General features: G+C 46.0%; 1 protein-coding gene across 6 annotated transcripts; it reads right to left on the reverse strand.

Annotated features, from left to right (window-relative positions):
- Nucleotides 1-1335: 1335 nt before the first annotated feature.
- On the reverse strand, nucleotides 1336-17793 carry CTC1 (CST telomere replication complex component 1). Of its 6 annotated transcripts, none has more exons than XM_036386961.1 (24): nucleotides 17744-17793; nucleotides 17520-17659; nucleotides 15226-15472; nucleotides 13738-13934; nucleotides 12013-12157; nucleotides 11336-11638; nucleotides 11034-11162; nucleotides 10492-10718; nucleotides 8851-9022; nucleotides 8564-8764; nucleotides 8203-8329; nucleotides 7888-8002; nucleotides 7084-7546; nucleotides 6682-6771; nucleotides 6256-6399; nucleotides 5900-5970; nucleotides 5016-5116; nucleotides 4539-4704; nucleotides 4220-4306; nucleotides 3976-4135; nucleotides 3434-3498; nucleotides 3030-3192; nucleotides 2762-2888; nucleotides 1336-1832 (listed from the first exon to the last, which is right to left on the reverse strand). In XM_036386961.1, the coding sequence occupies exons 1-24, from the start codon at nucleotides 17762-17764 to the stop codon at nucleotides 1672-1674; spliced, it is 3822 nt and encodes a 1273-aa protein (XP_036242854.1). In that variant the 5' UTR covers nucleotides 17765-17793; the 3' UTR covers nucleotides 1336-1671. The 6 variants fall into 6 exon arrangements, with proteins under 6 accessions (XP_036242854.1, XP_036242847.1, XP_054369986.1 ...); XM_036386954.1 differs by having other exon boundaries at nucleotides 6682-6774; XM_054514011.1 differs by lacking the exon at nucleotides 11336-11638 and having other exon boundaries at nucleotides 6682-6774.
- Nucleotides 17794-19433: the final 1640 nt, after the last annotated feature.

A 19433-nucleotide genomic window follows, 5' to 3' on the forward strand; every position in this document is an offset into this window, starting at 1 on the left:
TGTGATAAGGAGAATTGCATAAAGGAAAAGTTCTGATTGTAGGACAAGATATGTTCCCTTGTCTGATCTAACAGTGACCAGAACTCTCTGATCATGGGCAGAAGTTCAGACACAAACAGGAAAAGGGTTTCCCGCAATAGAGCTGAGAATGGCTCCTTCAGAGTACTAAAAGCAAGCAAATCTTAACTCCCCCCAAATAGATTTGATTCACCCATCTCTTGTCTTGTGATTCTCTGACTGTACCAATAAAACTGTAAATAAGAGAGGCACTTAACCTCCTTCATCTTCTTGGAGTGCTAAAATCAAACTCCCCTGCTGAAAAAGATGTGAATGGCAGAACAGCGATGGGTTAGAAAACTGCCAGCAGGTTTGGAATATCCTGGCAAAGACAAACCACATCTAAAGTCCTGTATGAGGAGTGATGATTGCAGTTGTAATGTGAAATGAAAGAGGAACAGATAAGCAGACAGCAGACAGAAAACTAACATACAGAATGAGGAGGAAAAGGAGACTAGTAAGATAGCTACTGGAAGCTTCAAGTTATTAAAGTTATTAGACCCAGTATAACAATAGAGCTGAATTTTTCTTTTTTGTTTCTTAAATAAGTGTTATCAGGTACTTCTTATCTATTTCTGTCTGCTACTGTGTTATTCATATTACTAGACTACTTTCAGTTGCACTTTTTAACCAGATTTTAATCTTTGTCTTATCACTTACAGTCAACATGTTCCTCAGACTAAGGTAGTTTATTTTGGGGTTTTTTTGGTTTTGTTTTGCTTTCTTTCTGGAGGGTGGAGAGAAGCTTTAGTAAAATCTTTTCTGTTCTGCAGAAAGTACCCACAGAAAGTAAGGCTGTCACAGCAACATTTGCAAAGACTTCAGCTTTAAGCTATTCTGGCAACCTTTTAGGATGGAGTCTCACAACGTTACTGAATGGTGGCATCTATCAAGTCTTGTGCCACTCACACTTTGGTCTCAGAAGTGGACAGCAGGCCTTGAGAGGGAAGACATTTCACTCCTGCTCAGTAAAACCACTGCCTGTATCACAGCTCAGTGCCTGCCTCTTCTTACCAGCACCACCTCATGTTCAGGCTGCTGCTGATAAACTGCAAAACAATGCCCAAATAATCTTGTCATTTAGCACTGTGATTTAGTCTCCAAACAGCAGCTGACTCACTTCCCTTCTTTTCTTGAAGGAGATGCTTTAAAAGTGTAATTTTAATTATTTCAATTAGGTTAAGAAGACCATACCCTGTGGGAACTGTATAGTTTTGTTAATGGTCACCATACAGCAAGGAAAACTGAATACTAAAATAGAGACTAAAACAGATACTGTATTCTTTAAGTAATATTTTCATAGCTTTATTTAGTAGATACTACAACATCAAATGCACACACTGCGTGCCCTGGGCCCAAGGCAAGAGCTGTCACATCGGAAGCACTGAACATCTCTCTTCCAAAATGTAGCCCAGAGTGACTGGTTGACAATGGCCCAGAGTGACCATTCAGGAATTCCACAAGTCACAGCAGCTGCTTGACTGCACCCTTCACCCTTTGCTCACCCTTCAGGCTTGTGCTCCCACTGAAAGGAGAATTAAAAAGCTCCTGATTGCAGTAGGTATCTCCATAATTCCTCTCCCACTGGGAGAGATATTAAGCTGTGGCTTCCACTCAGCAGGAATTGGATGTCCTGCTCATCCTCTGGCTGTTCAGGTAGCCTAAGGCATCTTGTGCCACTTCCTCCACCTTCAGGCACAGCAGGCTCGGACGAGGCCCCACTCGTGACACAAACTCCACATCACCACAGCGAAAATTCCGCAGCTGCAGGGGAGCTGCAGGGGAAGGATACAACGGGAACAACTCAGGACAGGGCTCTGGCTCTGCTCTAGCCCACAGCTGCACAAGCTGCTGGGGGAGGGAAGGCCTTGTAGCAGCTGCTTGGCATCTGCCAAACCTCAAAGGACAGCACGGTGAATGACTCCAGGATGTAGGCAGAGGAATGCATTTTGCCAGCATCCCTCCAACCTCCAGGAAACAGACATTCTACACTGTGAAATGAATGCTGTGAACTGTGTGCTTACAGAGCTGATGCTCTGAGCTTTGTATCCTCTATCAGTATCAGCAACCTGCCTTTACAGTGTACATGACAGCCAGAAAGTCTCCACTGCAGAGCATCCTCTGGTGAGCTCAGCAAATCAACCCCTGCAGCACCTGCACTCAAACTTAAGCTCTAGGTATGTGTGCAAACAGTGTGAGGAATTGGTGTGAAGAATGCCCCCTTCACACAGCAACTGCACAGTTGTGGCAGCATGAGCTCAGACCTCGGCACTCATGAATTCAAAACACTTCAGTGCTGATTTCCAGGTGAGGATTTCCAGGCCTGCTATTGACCCTACATGCCATCCTATCTACAGTCAAAACCCACTTGATTTGAGAAGCCTGCACAGTAACTCTGGCTGATCAGATTCCTGTCCCAGACAAGGACTGGGAATCTTTCTCAAGAACAGTTTTATGTGTGAAGTAGAAAAAATTATCCTATATTGTTTTAGGAATTTCCATAATATTATTTCTCTATTTTATAGCCATGGATCTACTAAGACACAACTTAGTTCTACACTACAGATTACAAAATTCCAGGAAAATCCTTCAAAGATCTTGCTATGATGGGCAGCGAAGGTACCTCTCCTTCCCCAGCCTGGTGAGATGCCTCCTCCCTTCCTTCCCACCCTAAATATTAGAAAAGCCAGCAGTACTTGCTTACCAGGCCGGAGGATCTTGGAGGGCTTCCTGTCTAGGCTGAAATCCAACAGGATAGGGCGACATATGAGAGGACTTCTGCACAGACTCCTTAGGTAACGAGCAACAAGATCTTCAGGTTCCTCTAGACACTGAGGAAGGAAAGAGTGTGTTGCCAGGGAGTGTTCAGTGGGAGGCAGGGAGGCTCTGCAACACCCAGAGCAAAGGGAAATCCTGTCCAGCCGAGACTTGAGCCCAGCAGGCTGCAATTGCTGCTGGAATAGCCCACTCACCCCTGTTCCAGGAGCTTCCCTGTGCTGAATGCACACGCTGCCCCTGCTCTGCACACAGTTCTGCACAGCTTCCCACTCGAGAAGGCTCAGGCCCAGCACTGCTGCCACATGTTCATTCCTGCACAGCACCACAGCTTCACCTGTTCCATCCTCCACCAGCACCCTGTGCAGACAGCAGGCAGGCTGGGATCAGGAGGGCAGGACAATACCTGCTCCCTCACAAGGGCCACACTCCAGAAAACACATCTCAGTAGAGAGTTTGTTCACATCTCAGAAGATGTGATAACTCCATCTTTGCTGTTGTGTCCACATCCCATCCCTGATATGATTTTCCCCCTCCTGTTTGTGGTGTAATTTGTTCCCTCCTCCCCCCTCTCCCCACAGCCAATCCCTACAGCAGTTACCGTGCACTGGCTTGCCTCACTCCTGTTTGTGATGGACATGGAGGATTGTGTCGGGTGCACCTCCCCTGAAGGAAGAACAAAGCTACAGCTATGTATGGGTGTAAGTGAGAAGGGGAAGGGCCACTGCTTATTTAAATCCTTCTCTAATTAAGTAGGAAAAAGTCTAAAGAATTTCACTGCATTTCCAGTGAGTTCTGGGAAAAGTTTATATGGGGAGAAAAATCACCTTGCTGCAAGGTGCTGATCCCAAATAGCAGTGAACATGGGAAGAGCAGAGCATTAACAGAGTAGGATTGTCCTCTTCAGTGCCCTCACTTCACTCCCAGTCCTAGCTGCCAGCCTGCCTGACATCAGATATAACATCAGATATATACTTCTAATCACTTAGGTCCTTTCTAATATGCAAGTCCTTCTCAGACACTGGAAAAAGGGTTTGCAATCAAGACAGGAACTCTCATTTCTCCTACGTGGTAGCAAAGGATGTGTGAGAGTAAAAAATCTGCAAGACCTCTCACAAATTATGTTTGTGGAAGCTTGACTACCTCTTTGAAGATGCAGCTGCAAAGTGAGCAAATCCATTGCAGGGACACAGTCAGTACACAGGACAAGTGGCATAAAATCCGGGCCTGGGCCACATTTTGCAGCTGAGGTCTCAAGCTGGATAGAAACACTAGTGAGGGGGATGAGGCTTCTCCTGCAGGACTAGAAGAAATAGCAATTTGAGAAGCTTGGAACATAGAAGCCTTTCTTTGGACACTCTACCATGAGAACAGACCCAACACTTACCTAGAAGGAAAAGGCAGGTGAGAAGCTGGCAGAGATAGGATGCTCACACAGCTGGAGGCAATGTAGGTGCAATAAACATTATGGAATCTGCAATATGAAAGAGCAGATGTCAGAAAGAGCTCACAGAAACCAAACACTCAGGTTTTCTTGGATGGCTGGGCTGATCTTCATTTGTAACACAGTAGGAAAATAATTTATGGTAAGGGATTAGGAGAGATGAAGGATTGAACAAGAGATGAGGTAAATCCATGTGGGAGGTCAGATTAAGAGATGGTTTCAAAGACAGTAAGAGAGGTCAGGGCTCTAAAGACAGGAGCACCTTGAGATCTTGCGTTCCAAGTTCTGGAAGAGGATCTTGGCTCCAGGTAGCAAGCCCCTGAGGTGCTGCAGGTAGGTGGCAGTAATGTAAACGTCCATCCCAAGAGGGGAGCCTGGAGCAGCTGAGACACTGAGCTTCACACTGTGATCCCTGGACAGCAGAGTCCCTGAGGAGGCACAGAACCACACAGACCATGAGCTCACTCACACAGGCAGCATGGCCTGTCACTGAGCTGGGCCTGCTAGAGGGGTTCTTCCTCCCATCCTCCATGAAGGCTGTCACTGTTCCACCTCCCAGGTTTTCTGGATACTGCATTCCCATTCCCATCTCCACATCCACAGTGCGCAGTTTCCAAGCCCTTTGACATGCAACAGGATGCAACATCCTGGCATACTTCCACTATTCCCAGGCACAGCAGCACACTGAACAGAAAGAAGAACCAATCTGTTGCTTTCCAACAGGCTGCCACAATCTTACCTGTCTGCTTTGGATGGCCAGGTGGCTTCTCATTCTTGGGAGAGGCACACAAGGTCCTCTCCATGATCTCACCACAGAAAGAAACAAGGGAACCTGTGAAACTGAGAGCAGACCAGGATTTTTGTCCCGCCTGAAGACAAAGGGAGTGGAAGAAGGCCTGACTTCAAGATTGCAACAAAGTGGAGCAGTGTTGGTTAAGCCCAGTTTCTGGGAAACCTGTCCTTGAGCACCTGAGCTTCTGGATCGAGGGCAGCTTGCTGCAGCCTACCCCTCCCAGGGACAAGAGGCCCCTTTACCTTGCTTTCTGCTGCTTCAGGTTCAGCAGTGAAGATGAAGAGTAAGGCACTACAGCCTTCCTCTCTGCTAAACTCCGAATTGTTTTTCTGAATTAGATGAAGAAGCCAAGCAGAAAACCCACAGTTTTTCATAAAGCACTGGTGAAAAATCCAGTGTGCATACATATCACCCCAGATTAAATATGCTTTGAGCGGAAAAGTTATAAGTTTATTATGTGTTTGAGCAATGTACGCTAAAAAAAAATCTAAAACAAAAAAAACCTCCAAAAATATACAGTCAGTCTGATTTTCCCTGCTGTGCTTGTTTCCACTTCTGACAGGAATTTGGCAGACACCTTTGGGACTTAGTCCACACCAGCAGTAGCCAAACCATTTTCTGGACACCATTTTGCAGTTTCATCACCTACAATCCCTTTACCTTAAATAACCAGGATGGGAGAAGTCTGAACTACTTGCACACAGATTTTCCAAACCATATTCCTAGGGTGGATATTTCATTGCAGTTTAATATAGCACTTCCCAATAAAAATTACCACAGAGCCATTCCCTAAGACATAGTCACTTGTAATTTGGGGCAGACCAACATACCTGCTGCTAAGCACTTCTGGGATGGAGGCAGTTCTCTGGTCCATGCCTCTCAGCACTGACAGGGCTGTCAGCTACAAGTGAGGGAGACACAGCCTCAGACAGGTTGCAGTTTACAGGCATCCCCAGCCAGAGCAGAAAAGACGAGCTCTGTGTGCTCAGAGCTAGATCAAGCAACTCATGCTTCCTCTCCAGATGAATTCTGAAGCAGGAAAATGTGAAGCCCAGCAGCAGGCTCTGATGGAACTCAGAGCAGAACAATCTCACCAACAAGATACTGTATATTGATAATTTCTAGCTACTTCTGGAGAGATCTACAAGTAGCCTGTAAAAGCCCTGTGCAATAAGGCACTGCATACCTGGTGCTCAGGCAGACAGGAGATCCAGGTCTCATGCTCTAAGTGCCAGCTATCTTGGACAAGCAGGCATGGGGGGCACGATGGCCTGCTCAGGAATGTGGATGGCACAGGTGGAGAACAGGGCTTGTAAAACACTTCCAGGTCCTGAGATAAGAGTGATAAGGTAAGGCAGAAGTCTATCAGAAAAAGGAGATTAAAGTTCAATAGGGAAAAAGTGAAGAACAATGGTTCACAAAAGAAAAAAAAATCCACTGAACTCAGAGCTCTGAGAATTTTAATCAAACACAGAATGAAAGCAGTTTCTTGGAACAACAGAAGGAAATTCCAAACCTTGAAAACAGCTTAGTCACCCTCTGACTCCTCAACTCCCACATGCAGCTCAGCAAAAGTCTCCAAGAGAGACCAGCACAACAACTTGTCTCTTACCGAGCAGCAGGGCACAGTGAAGCAATACAGTCCGTCCACGTGCAGGAATGGAAACCATCGCAGAGACCTCCCCATAAACAGCAGTAGTGCCTGCTGGGGGAAGGGACGAGAGAGGGAGAAGGTGATGAGAACTGTTAGGTATGGAATGAAAAATACAGTCAAAAGAGAGCAAGCCCAGCCCAGAGGATGTCTTGACTGACAAGAGAAGGCAGATGCGTTTACAGGAAGGTGACAGAGAGAAGATGGAACTTGCTTGCGGTGCAAGAAGGAATTTGCTGGCACAAACACACAAAGGCACCCAACACAACAATCACTTTCCCACTGATACTAAATTACCCCACAGGCTCCCTTGAGAGGAACCAGCTCCCAGACTTATCAAACCACACCCCAAAGCTGCCTCACCTCTTGCTGCGTCACACCCTCTTTTCCATTACAGCCAGTGTCCTCCAGCTCTGATGGGTTCCCAGTTTCTCTGGGGTGGCTCCAGAGCTGTGGTCTGCCCAGCCACAGCACTGTGGCCTGGAAACAGTGCTGCAGCTCATGTGCTTCTTTATGTCCTTCTGCGGGCATCTGGTAATTGCGTGACATGAGACCCTCTTTCTGGGTGACCAAAAACAGCTGAGATACACAGCTCGTTGTTCTGGGGCTGCTCGGGCCCCCCTGACAGTTCTCATCTCTGCCAGTATCTGCCTCAGGATCCTCCAATTTCAGCATTTTTGCCTCTGGGGGTTCCAGCTCAGATGCTGTGCTGCCATCTTTCTTATTCCTCAAAGAGGAGCTGTTTCCACTCCTAAGGCCTTTCTGGATTTGTCCTTCAGCAGCATGGAGAACCTGAACATCCTCCAAGTAGAACTGCACATAGACACTGAAATGACAAATGGTCACAGTGAAACTCCCCACTCCTGACATGTGGCTGTTCTAAACAAACACTTATCTGGAAAAAACATATCTGGTGAGTGCCCCACAGGTACTCAGCAGGAGCAGAGGGAAAGAGTGAAGTGGAGGGCCGCTCCCAGGTTGCAGGTACTCTGAACAAAAGGAAGATGGTGGCTTTGATGCTGAGAAAGAGCTCATTTTATGCAAATAGCAAAGAATGGGTGCTTTGGCACTGAAATGCTATGTTGGTAAGAAGGCTTACCATAGTCCAAAATACTCAAGGAGCTGCAAAGTGATGATTTTACTTGCACACTGAATAAAGGGACTCACCTAGTTTTTTTCTCTCTCACATGCTCCAGATTTTCCAGGTGTTCCCAGGAGGGAAAATCAGTCTTAAGGAATCTCTCCACTACAAGCTGGTAGTTTTCCACCCGCACGAGTGATCCTGCAAACACATCAGAGAAAAGAGCTGAGCTAAATAAAAAGAGAACATAAAACCAGTAAGGTCAATATCCTCATTTTAAAGTCACGAGGTCAGGCAGTGACAGTTCAGCATCTCCACACAATGTCTCTTCTTCCTTGTTTTGGAGCTGGAAGGCAGAAGAGCAAAAGCTCAGCACTCAAATACAGTTTAGTGGGACATACCTATGAGAGCAGTCTGGGCAAAGGGGCTGCCATCCTTACGGGAGATCACACAGCGAAGTGCGCCGCTCTTGTCCTGCAGCTGGAGGGAACTGCTCCTGGAGGAGACCCTCAGCACACCCAGGAGTATCTACAACAGAAAGGAAGCTGCAAAGAGCATCAAACAATTCCTATCCTTGAAAGCCAGAAATCAAAGTGTGTGCAGCAGCAGCTCAAATTCAGTCTGTTTTCCACATGCCACAGTGAGAAAAGCAGAGTCATTTCCTAACAGGAGGAAGAGGCATGCGCTGGACAGGGTGCTGGAAGGCATGGTGAGAAGCAGGAGCTCTCAAGGCACAGACAGGAAAGAGAAGGAGGCACATACGAGTTGGGGCTGGAAACTCTCTGCTGAGAGTGTGCAGTAGGACCAGGCCAGTCTGCGATTCAGCTCCTGGGTGCCCATATGCTGTGCCTCCAAGGGGGAAAGCAACTGGGATGGACTGAAGCCTTCCCAGCTCTTCTGTTCTGCCACTCGGCAAACTGAAGACAGAGATGGGGCCTGGCAGGGAGGGTTCAGAGTCAAATACTGTGAACAAAAGAGAGAAAAAAACAAATCACCTGAGTTTCTTCCCATCAGACAAGCAGGAAACAGCTCAAAGAACATTTACTCACTTTCCGCAGGGGACACTGGTGTATTTCTGATAGAATTTCATTATAAATATCTCTTGCTTCTTCTCTGTCTGGCACCATAGCTTGCAGAAGGGGGACAAGGAACTTTTCAGCAGCTCCTGGGTTTTGGTGCATAGAGCTAAGCAATCGACGGCGCCCAAAGAAACAAGAAAACCTGAAAAAAAGTTATGACCATTAAAAGCACAGGCAGTCCTTGCATTTTAGTGAGTCTTGCATCTAAGTCAGGGACTCCTTCTGCTTGTTTTTAGTGAATATACTGTATAGGACAAGAACTAAAGAGATCACAAAAACCATGAAATGATTAAAAAATAGAGCATTTAAGGCAAATGCAAATTATGTTGGGCAGACAAGAAACAGGAAGATCCACAGAATTAAGAGACTGGCAAAATCTCAAAACTCAAATGGCCAGAGAAACAAATGACATAAAGATAATCTCCCTCTAAGCCACACAAATAAATCTCCATGCCTTTTGGCTGGGCATGATATGATTACTCATGCTAGGTACACTTGGCTTTCTTTCACAGAATGCAAAAACCACAAGTCAGAAACAACCACAGACTATTCTTATTCCATTTCCCTCATGAAAAATTAATTTCATAAGTTTAGCTTACTGCTTTTGAACGGCTGGAAGTGATCACACTGCCAGCCAAAATATGACAGAAAGTGAACTCAAATGAAAAGAAATAGCACTCACTGGAACAATTTTTAAGCAGTACCAGGACTGAGCAATCACATTTAAAGAAAGTAGAAAATATAATAAAAACTGAAACTTATAGTTAGCATAATTCCCAAGGCAAAACTGAAGCTGTTTTATTGGCAGCATACCAAAATTCCACAGTGCCAGTAAAGCACAGGAACACTGAGCATTCTATAAACTGCTACGTGACTGACAGTAAAATGTATATAATTTAAAGTCCAAGGCAGTAGTCACAGTGATCAACCATAAGCGCTTCAGAACAAACACAAATATTTTCACTAACAGAAGCCAGAAGTAGACCCAGAAACCGGCCCATAGCTGTCCTGCAGTGTCAGGGAGAGCAGGAAGCCATCTGGAAGACTTGGAGGTAAGCATGAGTGGGAAAATCTGCCAAGACAGAGACTCTAAATCAAATTATAACACTCCTGGGAACACTCAGAATATCTCAAAGTGATATGCTGAACAGCTGCTGCTGCTTCTGTGCAGTCAGAACACAAGAGCCTTTATATCAGTTATGATCTAGTTGTAGCACCAATTTCCAGCTTCAGCCTCAGTGCCCACCTTGATCTGCCAAACAAACCACATAGGCAAGCAAACACCCTATGGTGCTTCTGTATTTCAGGACAAAGCATTCCAGGCAGAATTATGTGAGTAAAATGCTCAGAAGCACTGCAGCTTCCCAAGACCTTTACCTCACCTGCACTTGAAAAATGCACCGGCTTTTCTCATAGGAGCAACTGCAAGGTAACAAGGAACTGGACAGGATGTGAAGTCTGTATAAATGGCTTAGTTAGGCCAAGAAACCAGAAGCAATTGCTGCTTATATATCCAAGCACAGTAATTTTGTGATCCTTTGGTCTAGAAGACACCCAGATAACCTACAAGCACATTGAGGCATAGCCTGACTTCAGAAGAATTGTCCTCACCTCTGCTCAAATGTCTCCAGGAGGCTCACCAGCCACAGGTACAGCGGCATTCCCAGATTGAAGCGGAAGAGCAGCTGTAAGCAGAGATTTCCTGAAGAGGCCAGGGGCTTGTAGCGGGTGCTGAGCCTTGAGAAACTCTTCAGCACAACCATGCTGTTCAGGCAAGCACCGAGTACAGTGAAGGGGAAGGAGGCCAGAGGCTTCTGCAGGAGGTGGACGTCGATGAGCTGGCATACACAGACACAGAGTGTAAGAGAAGAGATAGCCAGTCTGCCACCACTCCCCAAAACTGTAACCCTACCTTAAATCCTTTCTCACTCTACTGAATTGTCTATAATCAGGCCTGAGGCACTGAGCACGGTTTAGGGAGGAATCAGATAATAATTATATCAACTCTCATGACTGAGTCCAGGCAGCAAGATCTCCAGTTTTGCTCCAGATACTTGCTGAAATAATTCCCATGTTCCCGCAGCCTTCTTTGACCCACACACTCACAAGCCATCCCCAGGGCCTGAGTCTTTTCCTTGCAAATCTCAGCTTACCTCCACACAGGCTCCCGGTCGGAGGCCCCGTGCAGAGTTCAGCAGGGGCTGGTAAGCAAGGCACAAGCAGACTTGGTTATCCAGTAAAAAGAGACCAGCTTGGACATTGAGTACTTTGGTGACAAATCCCTAAACAGAAAGTGAACAGAAAGCAAAAGGACTGTAGAGAGTCACAAAATATAAGAGACTCACAGGCCTGAGCAGTAAGAAACTAAACTCATTATGAAAATAATGGTCCTTGCAGGCCAGGAGCTGAAAGCCCAGTGCACAAGTGGGTGAAGGCTAAGCCTATGAACCCTTACCACATAGGAGATGATCTTGGACTCTTTGGTTGGTCTTGGCCTCTCCTCTTCAGCCTCCAGCTGCAAGGAGCAACTGAGCTGCTCAGCAGTCTCAAGGGAAGGAGACTGAGTGGATTCTCCTTGTGAAGCACTGTCCAGTGGCTGCTCCCTCACCTGCTCTGCACAGTAGGGCAGAAGGCAGGAAGAAGCACTGGTGATGAATATTGTTTGTCCAGATTTCTTCAGGCTGGACATACTTAGGCCTGTGATTGTGTACCTGTGACCCAGCTGAAAGGCACGATGCCACAGCAACTGGCTGGGTTTCTAGGGCAGAGAAACAAAAGCAACATCAGCATCAACTCCAGTGAAAAAAATTCCTCCTGACCTAAATAATCTCACTCAAAAACCTCTTTTCCACCCAGAGGATTGCCTCACACTCTTAGCAAAAGGACTGTATCTGCAAGACATTTACGGACACTGCAACTGCATGAGGGAGAAGGACTGTACTTTGGCAGGGTACAGAACTAGACTTCTTACATACCAAAACTATTGTACACTGGGTGCAATTAAAAAGATATCACTTGTAAAAGAAAGAATAAATCAAACTGGGAAATCAATGGCAAGCTTCAAAGAATTAGTCAGCTAGCACATACACAGATCCAAATAGTGAATTTGTGAGCAAAATTCCAAGGACTTACTTGCACCAGCACAGGGACACAAACAGCAGATGCAAAGCACTTCAGAAACAGAAAGAAGAATGTCTTGTGGTGAACACAAAGGAGAGGCCCGAGTCTGGTCAATTCCCCTGCTACAGTAAGCTTTGATCTTTTCTTATGCAGAATCCTAAAGGGCAATTGAAGAGGCAACTGAAATCAGGGATGAAAGAACACTTAAAAGTATCCCAAAAGCAAAATAAACAAATTTGCAGCATGTACATTCTGGGAATAACAGATCCAGCGAAGCAATACGGTCAATCTCTCAGAGAGGTTTTCAAAACAATATTTGACTACAAAATTTGTACTTTAACTTTCCTATACTAAATCCTTTTGATATTTTAGTATTTGAAGACAGAAGGACAGAAGAACAAATTCACACACTCCATGACAACAGCCAGGTTATAAAAGGCATTACCACAAACAAGCAACTAATTGTTGGTCTAAAGGAGAAGAAAAAAGTCACAAGCAGTTCTTGTGCAGAAAACAGAACTCAGATTCGTATGTCCATGGAACATAACACTGTGGAAGCTGCAAGCCTGTGAACAAGAGGCCTGAGAGCAACAATGGAGTCTTTCTAACAAACTTGACACAGAGGGAAAGAGCAGCAAAACTGAAAGCAGATGAGAGGTGAGAGAGATGATATTTATTAAATCAATTCTGTTTGCTGTTTCCAACCTACGTTTCAAAAGATTAAAAAAAATTAATTTCAAAAAAATTTATGTTTGTAATTTTCATCTCAGCTCCTACTGGACTTGAATATAACCATCCCACTTACTCTGAACAAAACCATTCTTGATTCCAAAACATCTAAACAATTATCTAACCTTATGACTTTAAAAAACCCCTGACCAGTAGTAGACACACAGCAGTACCAGCACCTCACTGTAACATTTTAGTTGTAACATGGAAAATTGGTCAGATATCAGTCAATAACAAAGGAGCTTTATGTTAAAAGTCTGAGAACATATACTGAAATATGGAAAAAGTCTTCTTGTTCAGAAACGTCCATTGAGCTAAATCAAACACTTAAAATTACTTTCTTTGAAGCAGATAAACCCAATAAAAACAAAAGATAACTATAAAGAAATGAAAGCAGCACGATTAGTGACATTTTATTGTAATTAAATTACACCAAGAATTCTCTACTCAAGAAGATAAAACATGATCTAGCACAATTCGAAATTATCAACTCCATAAGATTTGCAATTCCATTGGCTCATTTTCACATACTGTAAATAAAAGCCCAGTTACTTCTACCAGTTGACAATTCACTGGCACTTTTATCTCAGTAATCTGATAAGAATTTGACCAGTGGCACATATTAACATCATAATAAAATACAGGATTACTTTCAAGTATACTTTTGGTTCACTGGAGGATCAAAAAAAAAAAAGTTATGCTAATCAAAAGAGTGAATTTTAGCCTCAAAGACAGGTGAATCAACACTGTTCTAATATTCTTTCTATAATTTGAAATTACATCTAGAAATACTTAAAATTACAGAACAAAAACTTCCAAGAAACTCCTGGGAAACAGATGTTTAAAGAAAAGTGGCTTTGTTGTATAACTTTTACTTCCACCACTTGCTGCTATGCCTCCATGTGTGGCAGAAATAGAATTTGTCTCTTTCTAAGCCAAGTGCTCTTCATGTTACCTGCCAAGCCAGAGCAACAGTGCCATGAGGAGCTGGGCAGGGTAGGTGTTTACCTGGAGGTAAGCAGTGGCTCAGCTGGCACTGGGGAGGTGACAGGAATGCTGTGAAGTACTTCCTTGGGGGAATTTACTGGCACTGGATCCACCAGGATTTCCAAGTACCCTGCTGCACTCTGGTCTTTCTGTGGGATATATGACCAGCTTGGGAAGACAAACAGTGAGTCCAGCCAGTCCAGTTCAAAGTGCAAGAGCTAAACCAAAAGATAATGAGATTGAAGCTTGAGATGAGTTTCAGTTTGTTTTCTCAGCACTACTTAGAGTGTTCATTACCAAGACACTCTTGCATGTGCATCACAAACTCTTCTCCTACTGCCAGGCTTCATGACTAAATGAGAGCAGGGTTTTCTGCCCACTCTCTTACCTTGCACAGAGAACTTCTGTCCTTCCAGATGTAAATCTGCCACAGACTTGCTGAACTCTACAGCTAGCACTTCCTGTTTATAGCCACAACCTCACAGAAAGGTGATAATTAATTCAAGGCAAGGCTTAGTTATTTTCAGACTATTTTTCTAAAATTCTTGCCTGCTTTCTTTTGCCCCTGTGTTTTCAGTTAGAAGTTCTTACCAATACAACTTTTTCCTAGACTTTGTCTCATTGGAAAGCACAACTTCACTGCTTTATCACCACCACTGTAGGGGTTATTTGTTACCTCAACTCCACTTGCAATTACCTTCAGGAGGTTTTTAAGTCAACTGTCATGCAAGCTATTATTTCCTGAAAGTATGTCATCAATGCATCACTGAACATGTAGTACAACTCTCCAGAAAGTTATTTCTGCTCCACTAGTTGGAATTCAGCAAAGAGTGGAAAGGTGTCCTGTCACAGTCATATTTTCTGGAAAAATCCCTTTGCCCAGGATTCTTCTCCTGGGAAGCTGAGAAACCTCAGAGAAAAAGGAAAACAATAATTATCTGACTTGCTTCTCCTGTGTTTTGCTGCTTTGGAACGTGTTTGGCCATTGTTTACCAACAGGTGGTTGTTTCATTGGTTTTCTATGAATTGTTGTGACTCAATGGCCAATCAGGGTCAAGCTGTGTCAGGGCTCTGGAAAGAGTCACGAGTTTTCATTATTATCTTTTTAGCCTTCTGTAAGTATCCTTTCTGTATTCTTTAGTATAGTTTAGTTTAGTATTCTTTAATACAATATAGTATCACAAAATAATAAATTAGCCTCTGAGAACATGGAGTTAGATTCATCATTCCTTCCTGCCACAAATACAAGTCTCCCAGGCCACCTTGTACTGTGGTGAATAGAAAAGAACTATACTGGTTGTCTCTCTTTTCCATGCCAGTACATTCAGCATTTCTTCTCCTAGCAAAGGCACATTTCACATGCTCTATCCTCTGCCCAGGATGTGAGCTTGCTGTTTTCCTGCCTGTTACAGAGACTAGACTCTGGCAGAATACCTGAAGCCCCTGATGGTTTGTGACACTGGCCTAGAAGTGGGAATAAACACAGAACCCCTCAGAAAGAGGACATACCTCACATGGAATTATCCCAGTATTGTCCTTCACGTACAGGCAACCATCTACCAGCTTTTCTTTGTTTTCTTGCCTTCCATCTGCTAAATAGCCAACCAGGATCAGGTAAGTCCTTGGCAAAGTGTGCTGCATGGGTAAAGCACCTTGTCCTTGATGAGACCATTCCTTAAATTCCTTAGTGCTCCAGCTCAGGTGGCTGCAGCACGGTATGTGCTGCTGACGCTGCAGGTCAGAGATAGAGATGAAACTGGAAAAAAATAAAGAAATAAAAAAGCAAGAATGTAGCAGGATGTGTGAAGAACTCAGTTTACAAAGTACCCCTAATATCAACACTGAAAGAGCCACCACAAACTGTTCTCCAGCCTGTGATTTTGGTACTGGTTTCCAGTGAGCTTCACTGACAATTTTACATTGTGAAACTGGAGCTCTAGTCACAATACCCACTTGCTCAGTAGCAGGACATAATCAAATTCAAAGGGTGTGAATTTGAAGATTTTCACTGGATTAGTCGGGGATCATAAGTTCAAAGCAAGAAACTAGTCTGGTTGAGCGATGGGTCTGAATCAGCAATAAATAGTAATTAGATATAGAAAAATTAATAAGAAGACATCACTTTATGCAGGTATTTATGCTGTGCATTTTGCAGGAAAATGAACAGGAGATTAGTTGAAAATTTCATTAGTTGAAACCACTCCATCTTCAGAGACAGAGCACCACCAGGAATAATACTGGTACCTATGATCCACAAAAGCACAGTGCTGCTTGTGTTTTTGTCAAATGTTCTGAGTGCTTTTCGGGAGAAACCAGGACTACAGCAGGACACTGGCTCATGGTTATCACATACAGAAGCAAACAGACTCTCTCCTCGTGCTTCAGAGCTGGGTGGTTAGCTTGGATGTAGCACAGTGCTCAAAAACAGACCACTGGCCTCACAGAAGATAAATACCAAGTACCTTCAACTCTTCTTTATAGATTCTCCTGAATATGAACCAAAGTCTGGTTTAAATGCCATAAAATACACAGGAAAAAATATGGCTTATATGGTAAGTTTAGATGGTGTGAAAGATTAACTACCTGCATTTATTAACTATTAATTAAAGGTCACAAATCCCTAATCAATTCCAATTGACCTTTCCTCCCAAAACTGATCGTGCCAGAGAATTTAATTCTCCCACAAGTTGCAGCAAGAAACAGATCCAGACAAGCAAACTTTCCAATATGGATATCTCTCAACAAGCTGCATGTTTTTCATGACGGTGAGCACCCAAAAGCCTTTTAGTAACTACAATATGGACCACGTTGTCCTAGATCCCCCTTTTTTAAGAACACTTGAACACTGAGCTCAGCTGGCCAACAGGTTGGGAGACCAGGAGCATCCTCCCGTATGGGCCCACAGGATCCAGCTGGGAAGCTGCCATGTGTGAAAAATGCATGTATTTTATGATTGGCTTTTTGCAAATATTAAAATGAATATTATATATGTTGTGTTAGAAAGTAATGCTGTATTAATTCTCTTAAGTAGTGTGTTAAATATAGTTTTAGGTTATAAAGAATGTTAAAATAGAAACTATGCTATGTAGGATACTTTTTTTTAAAGAAAGGACTTGCAGCAAGATAGCTGCAGAACACCTAAATCTTTCAGAGAAAAAGAATTTGTTGCCCTCTTATCAGAAGAAATGAACTTCTTCCCGCCTCAAAGGCACTGTTAGGATTCAGAGGAAGAAGATGACCATGACCAGGCAGAACCCTGTCCTTGAATGGAATTTATACATCATGTATGAGGTGTATGAATATGCAACAGGCTATTGTTTTTAAGGGTTAATCCTCTGTTGACGGGTGTCCTTTTTCGGGCTTGTGCTGCCCAGAAAAAGGTACCCGGACGTCCGTAACTCTTTGTCTCTATTGTCTCATATCGTCCTAATTCAATTTGTCCAAATTTTTATTACTCTAACTGTATTACTGTTTTTATAACCATTTTATTACTATTAAAGTTTTAAAAACAAGTGATTGGCGTTTTTCACACTGTGCAAAGTCTGTACGGTGCGGCAGAGCGGCCCGCTTCGGTCACAGGCCCTACCTACCGCAGACAGGCGGAGATGGCGCTCAATCAATCACACCGCAAGAGCGGCGGGGCCCGCCGAGGCCGAAAGAACGCCTGCGGTTACCGCGTTCGGCAGCATCCCTCCCACAGCGGCATCCGGGGCGGGCATGGCGCCGGAACGAGCCGTGCCGAGCTCACCGGAGGGCCGCGTGTGGGCACCGGAGCGCCCTCGCCGCCCCCGCCCCGCTGTCACCTGTAGCCGAGCGGCAGCGCCCCGCCGCCCGCGCTCCGCAGGCACCGCAGCACCGCCTCCAGCGCCGCTGCCTCCTGCCCGTCCGGCCCCGCCAGCGCCCGGCGAACGAAGTCCCGAGCGGCCCCTAGCCAGTGCTGCTCCTGTGGGGGAAAAGGAGGGAAACGGGGTCTCAGCGCCGGGCGGGCGGCGGGGACGGCGCGGAGCCGCCCGGGCCCCTTACTCACCGCCGCGCCGGGCGCCGCCATGACGGTCCGGCGGGCCGCACCGTTGCCGTGGCGACGCGGCGGCGGGAAGAGCCGCGCGCGCTCCGGGCTCCGCCCCCTCCCCGCCCTCCGTCCAATCACCGCCGCCGCTCCCCGGCTGTTCCCGCCCCTTCCGCGCGGGAAGGCGAGAAACGGGAGCGTGTGGAGTGGGACGCGCCTGGGCTCGGCTCGGCTCGGCTCGGCTCGGCTCGGCTCGGCTCGGCTCGGCTCGGCTCGGCTCGGCTCGGCTCGGCTCGGCTCGGCCACCGGCGCTGCAAGTGGGTAGGGGAGGGAGAATAAAACGAAAGGTTCACAGGTTGAGACAGGGACCGGGGGAAGTCACAAATTGATTGCCGTCACCCGCAGAGCAGGCTGAACTTGGGGATAATAACTGAATTTACTACGAAGAAAATAAGAGCAGGATAATGAGAAATAAAATAAATCTTAAAAACACCTTGTCCCTCCCGCCCCTCCCGCCTCGCAGCGGCGCAGGGAGAGAGGGAATGGACGTTACGGTCAGTTCGTCACGCCTTGTTCCTGCCGCTGCTCAGGGAGACAGAGGGATCCTTCCCCTGCTCCTCAGCAGGTCCCTCCCACGGACTTCGCCAAAGTGAACCTTTATCATGGGCAACAGAGCTTCTCCGACATGACCCACGCTTCCACGAGGTGCACTCCTTCAGGAGCAGCCTGCTCCAGCGTGAGTCCCCCACAGGATCACAAGTCCCACCAGGGAACCTGCTCCAGTGTGGGCTCCTCTTTCCAGGGGGCTGCAGGTCCCTGGCAGGAGCCTGCTCCAGCACAGGCTTCCCATGGAGTCAAAGCCTTCTTTCAGGCATCCGCTATTCCAGCATGGGGGTCCTCCATGGGTTACGAGTGGATCTCTGCATCCTCATGGACCTCCATGGGCTGCAGGAGGATAACCTGCCACACCATAGTCCTCATCATAACTGCAGGGGAGTCTCATCTCTGGTGCCTGGAGCACCTTCCCCCCCTCCGTCTCCACTGACCTTGGTGTCTGTGAGGTTGTTCCTCTCACATGTTCTCACTCTGCTCTTCTCCAGCCAGAATTACATCTGCACAATAACTTTTTCTTCCTTCTTAAATAGGTTATCACAGAGGCATTGCCACCGTTTCTCATGGGCTTGGCCTTGACTGGCGGTGCATCCACCTCGGAGCCAGCTGGCAGTGGCTCTGCCAGACACAGGAGAAGTTCCTGGCAGCTCCTCACAGAAGCCACGCCTGTCGTCCCCCCGCTACCGAAACCTGGTTGTGCAAGCCCAACACAGCTCTGCAGGCTGGGCGTGAGGCAGCTGGGCTGTCAGACGAGCTGCAAGCCACTGGTTGTGTGACAGGACGGTGGGCTCAGTCCCTCTGGGCCTTAGCCCCTAGCCACAGGACCTCAGGAAGCGCTGGAGACCTAGGAGGCTGCAGGGAGGGGGCAGGGATGGAGGGAGGCCTGGACCTGGAGTTCTGGTGAAAGCTGGGAAGTGGATGTGCAGTGATGCATTTGACATTGGTGTAAATGTCAAATGTGCAGTGAGACGTCCCTCCCTGAACTTGGGAGGAGTCAAATGTGAAGGTTCACAGGGATTTTTCTGACATTTATGTAGTTCTAGAGAAGTGAGGCTGGTTTTTGCCTTTTTTATTTTTTGAAGGCTGAAGCTCCAGGAAG

This window comes from Molothrus ater, chromosome 2 (assembly GCF_012460135.2).
Source record: "Molothrus ater isolate BHLD 08-10-18 breed brown headed cowbird chromosome 2, BPBGC_Mater_1.1, whole genome shotgun sequence".
NCBI classification, from domain to species: Eukaryota; Metazoa; Chordata; class Aves; order Passeriformes; family Icteridae; genus Molothrus; species Molothrus ater.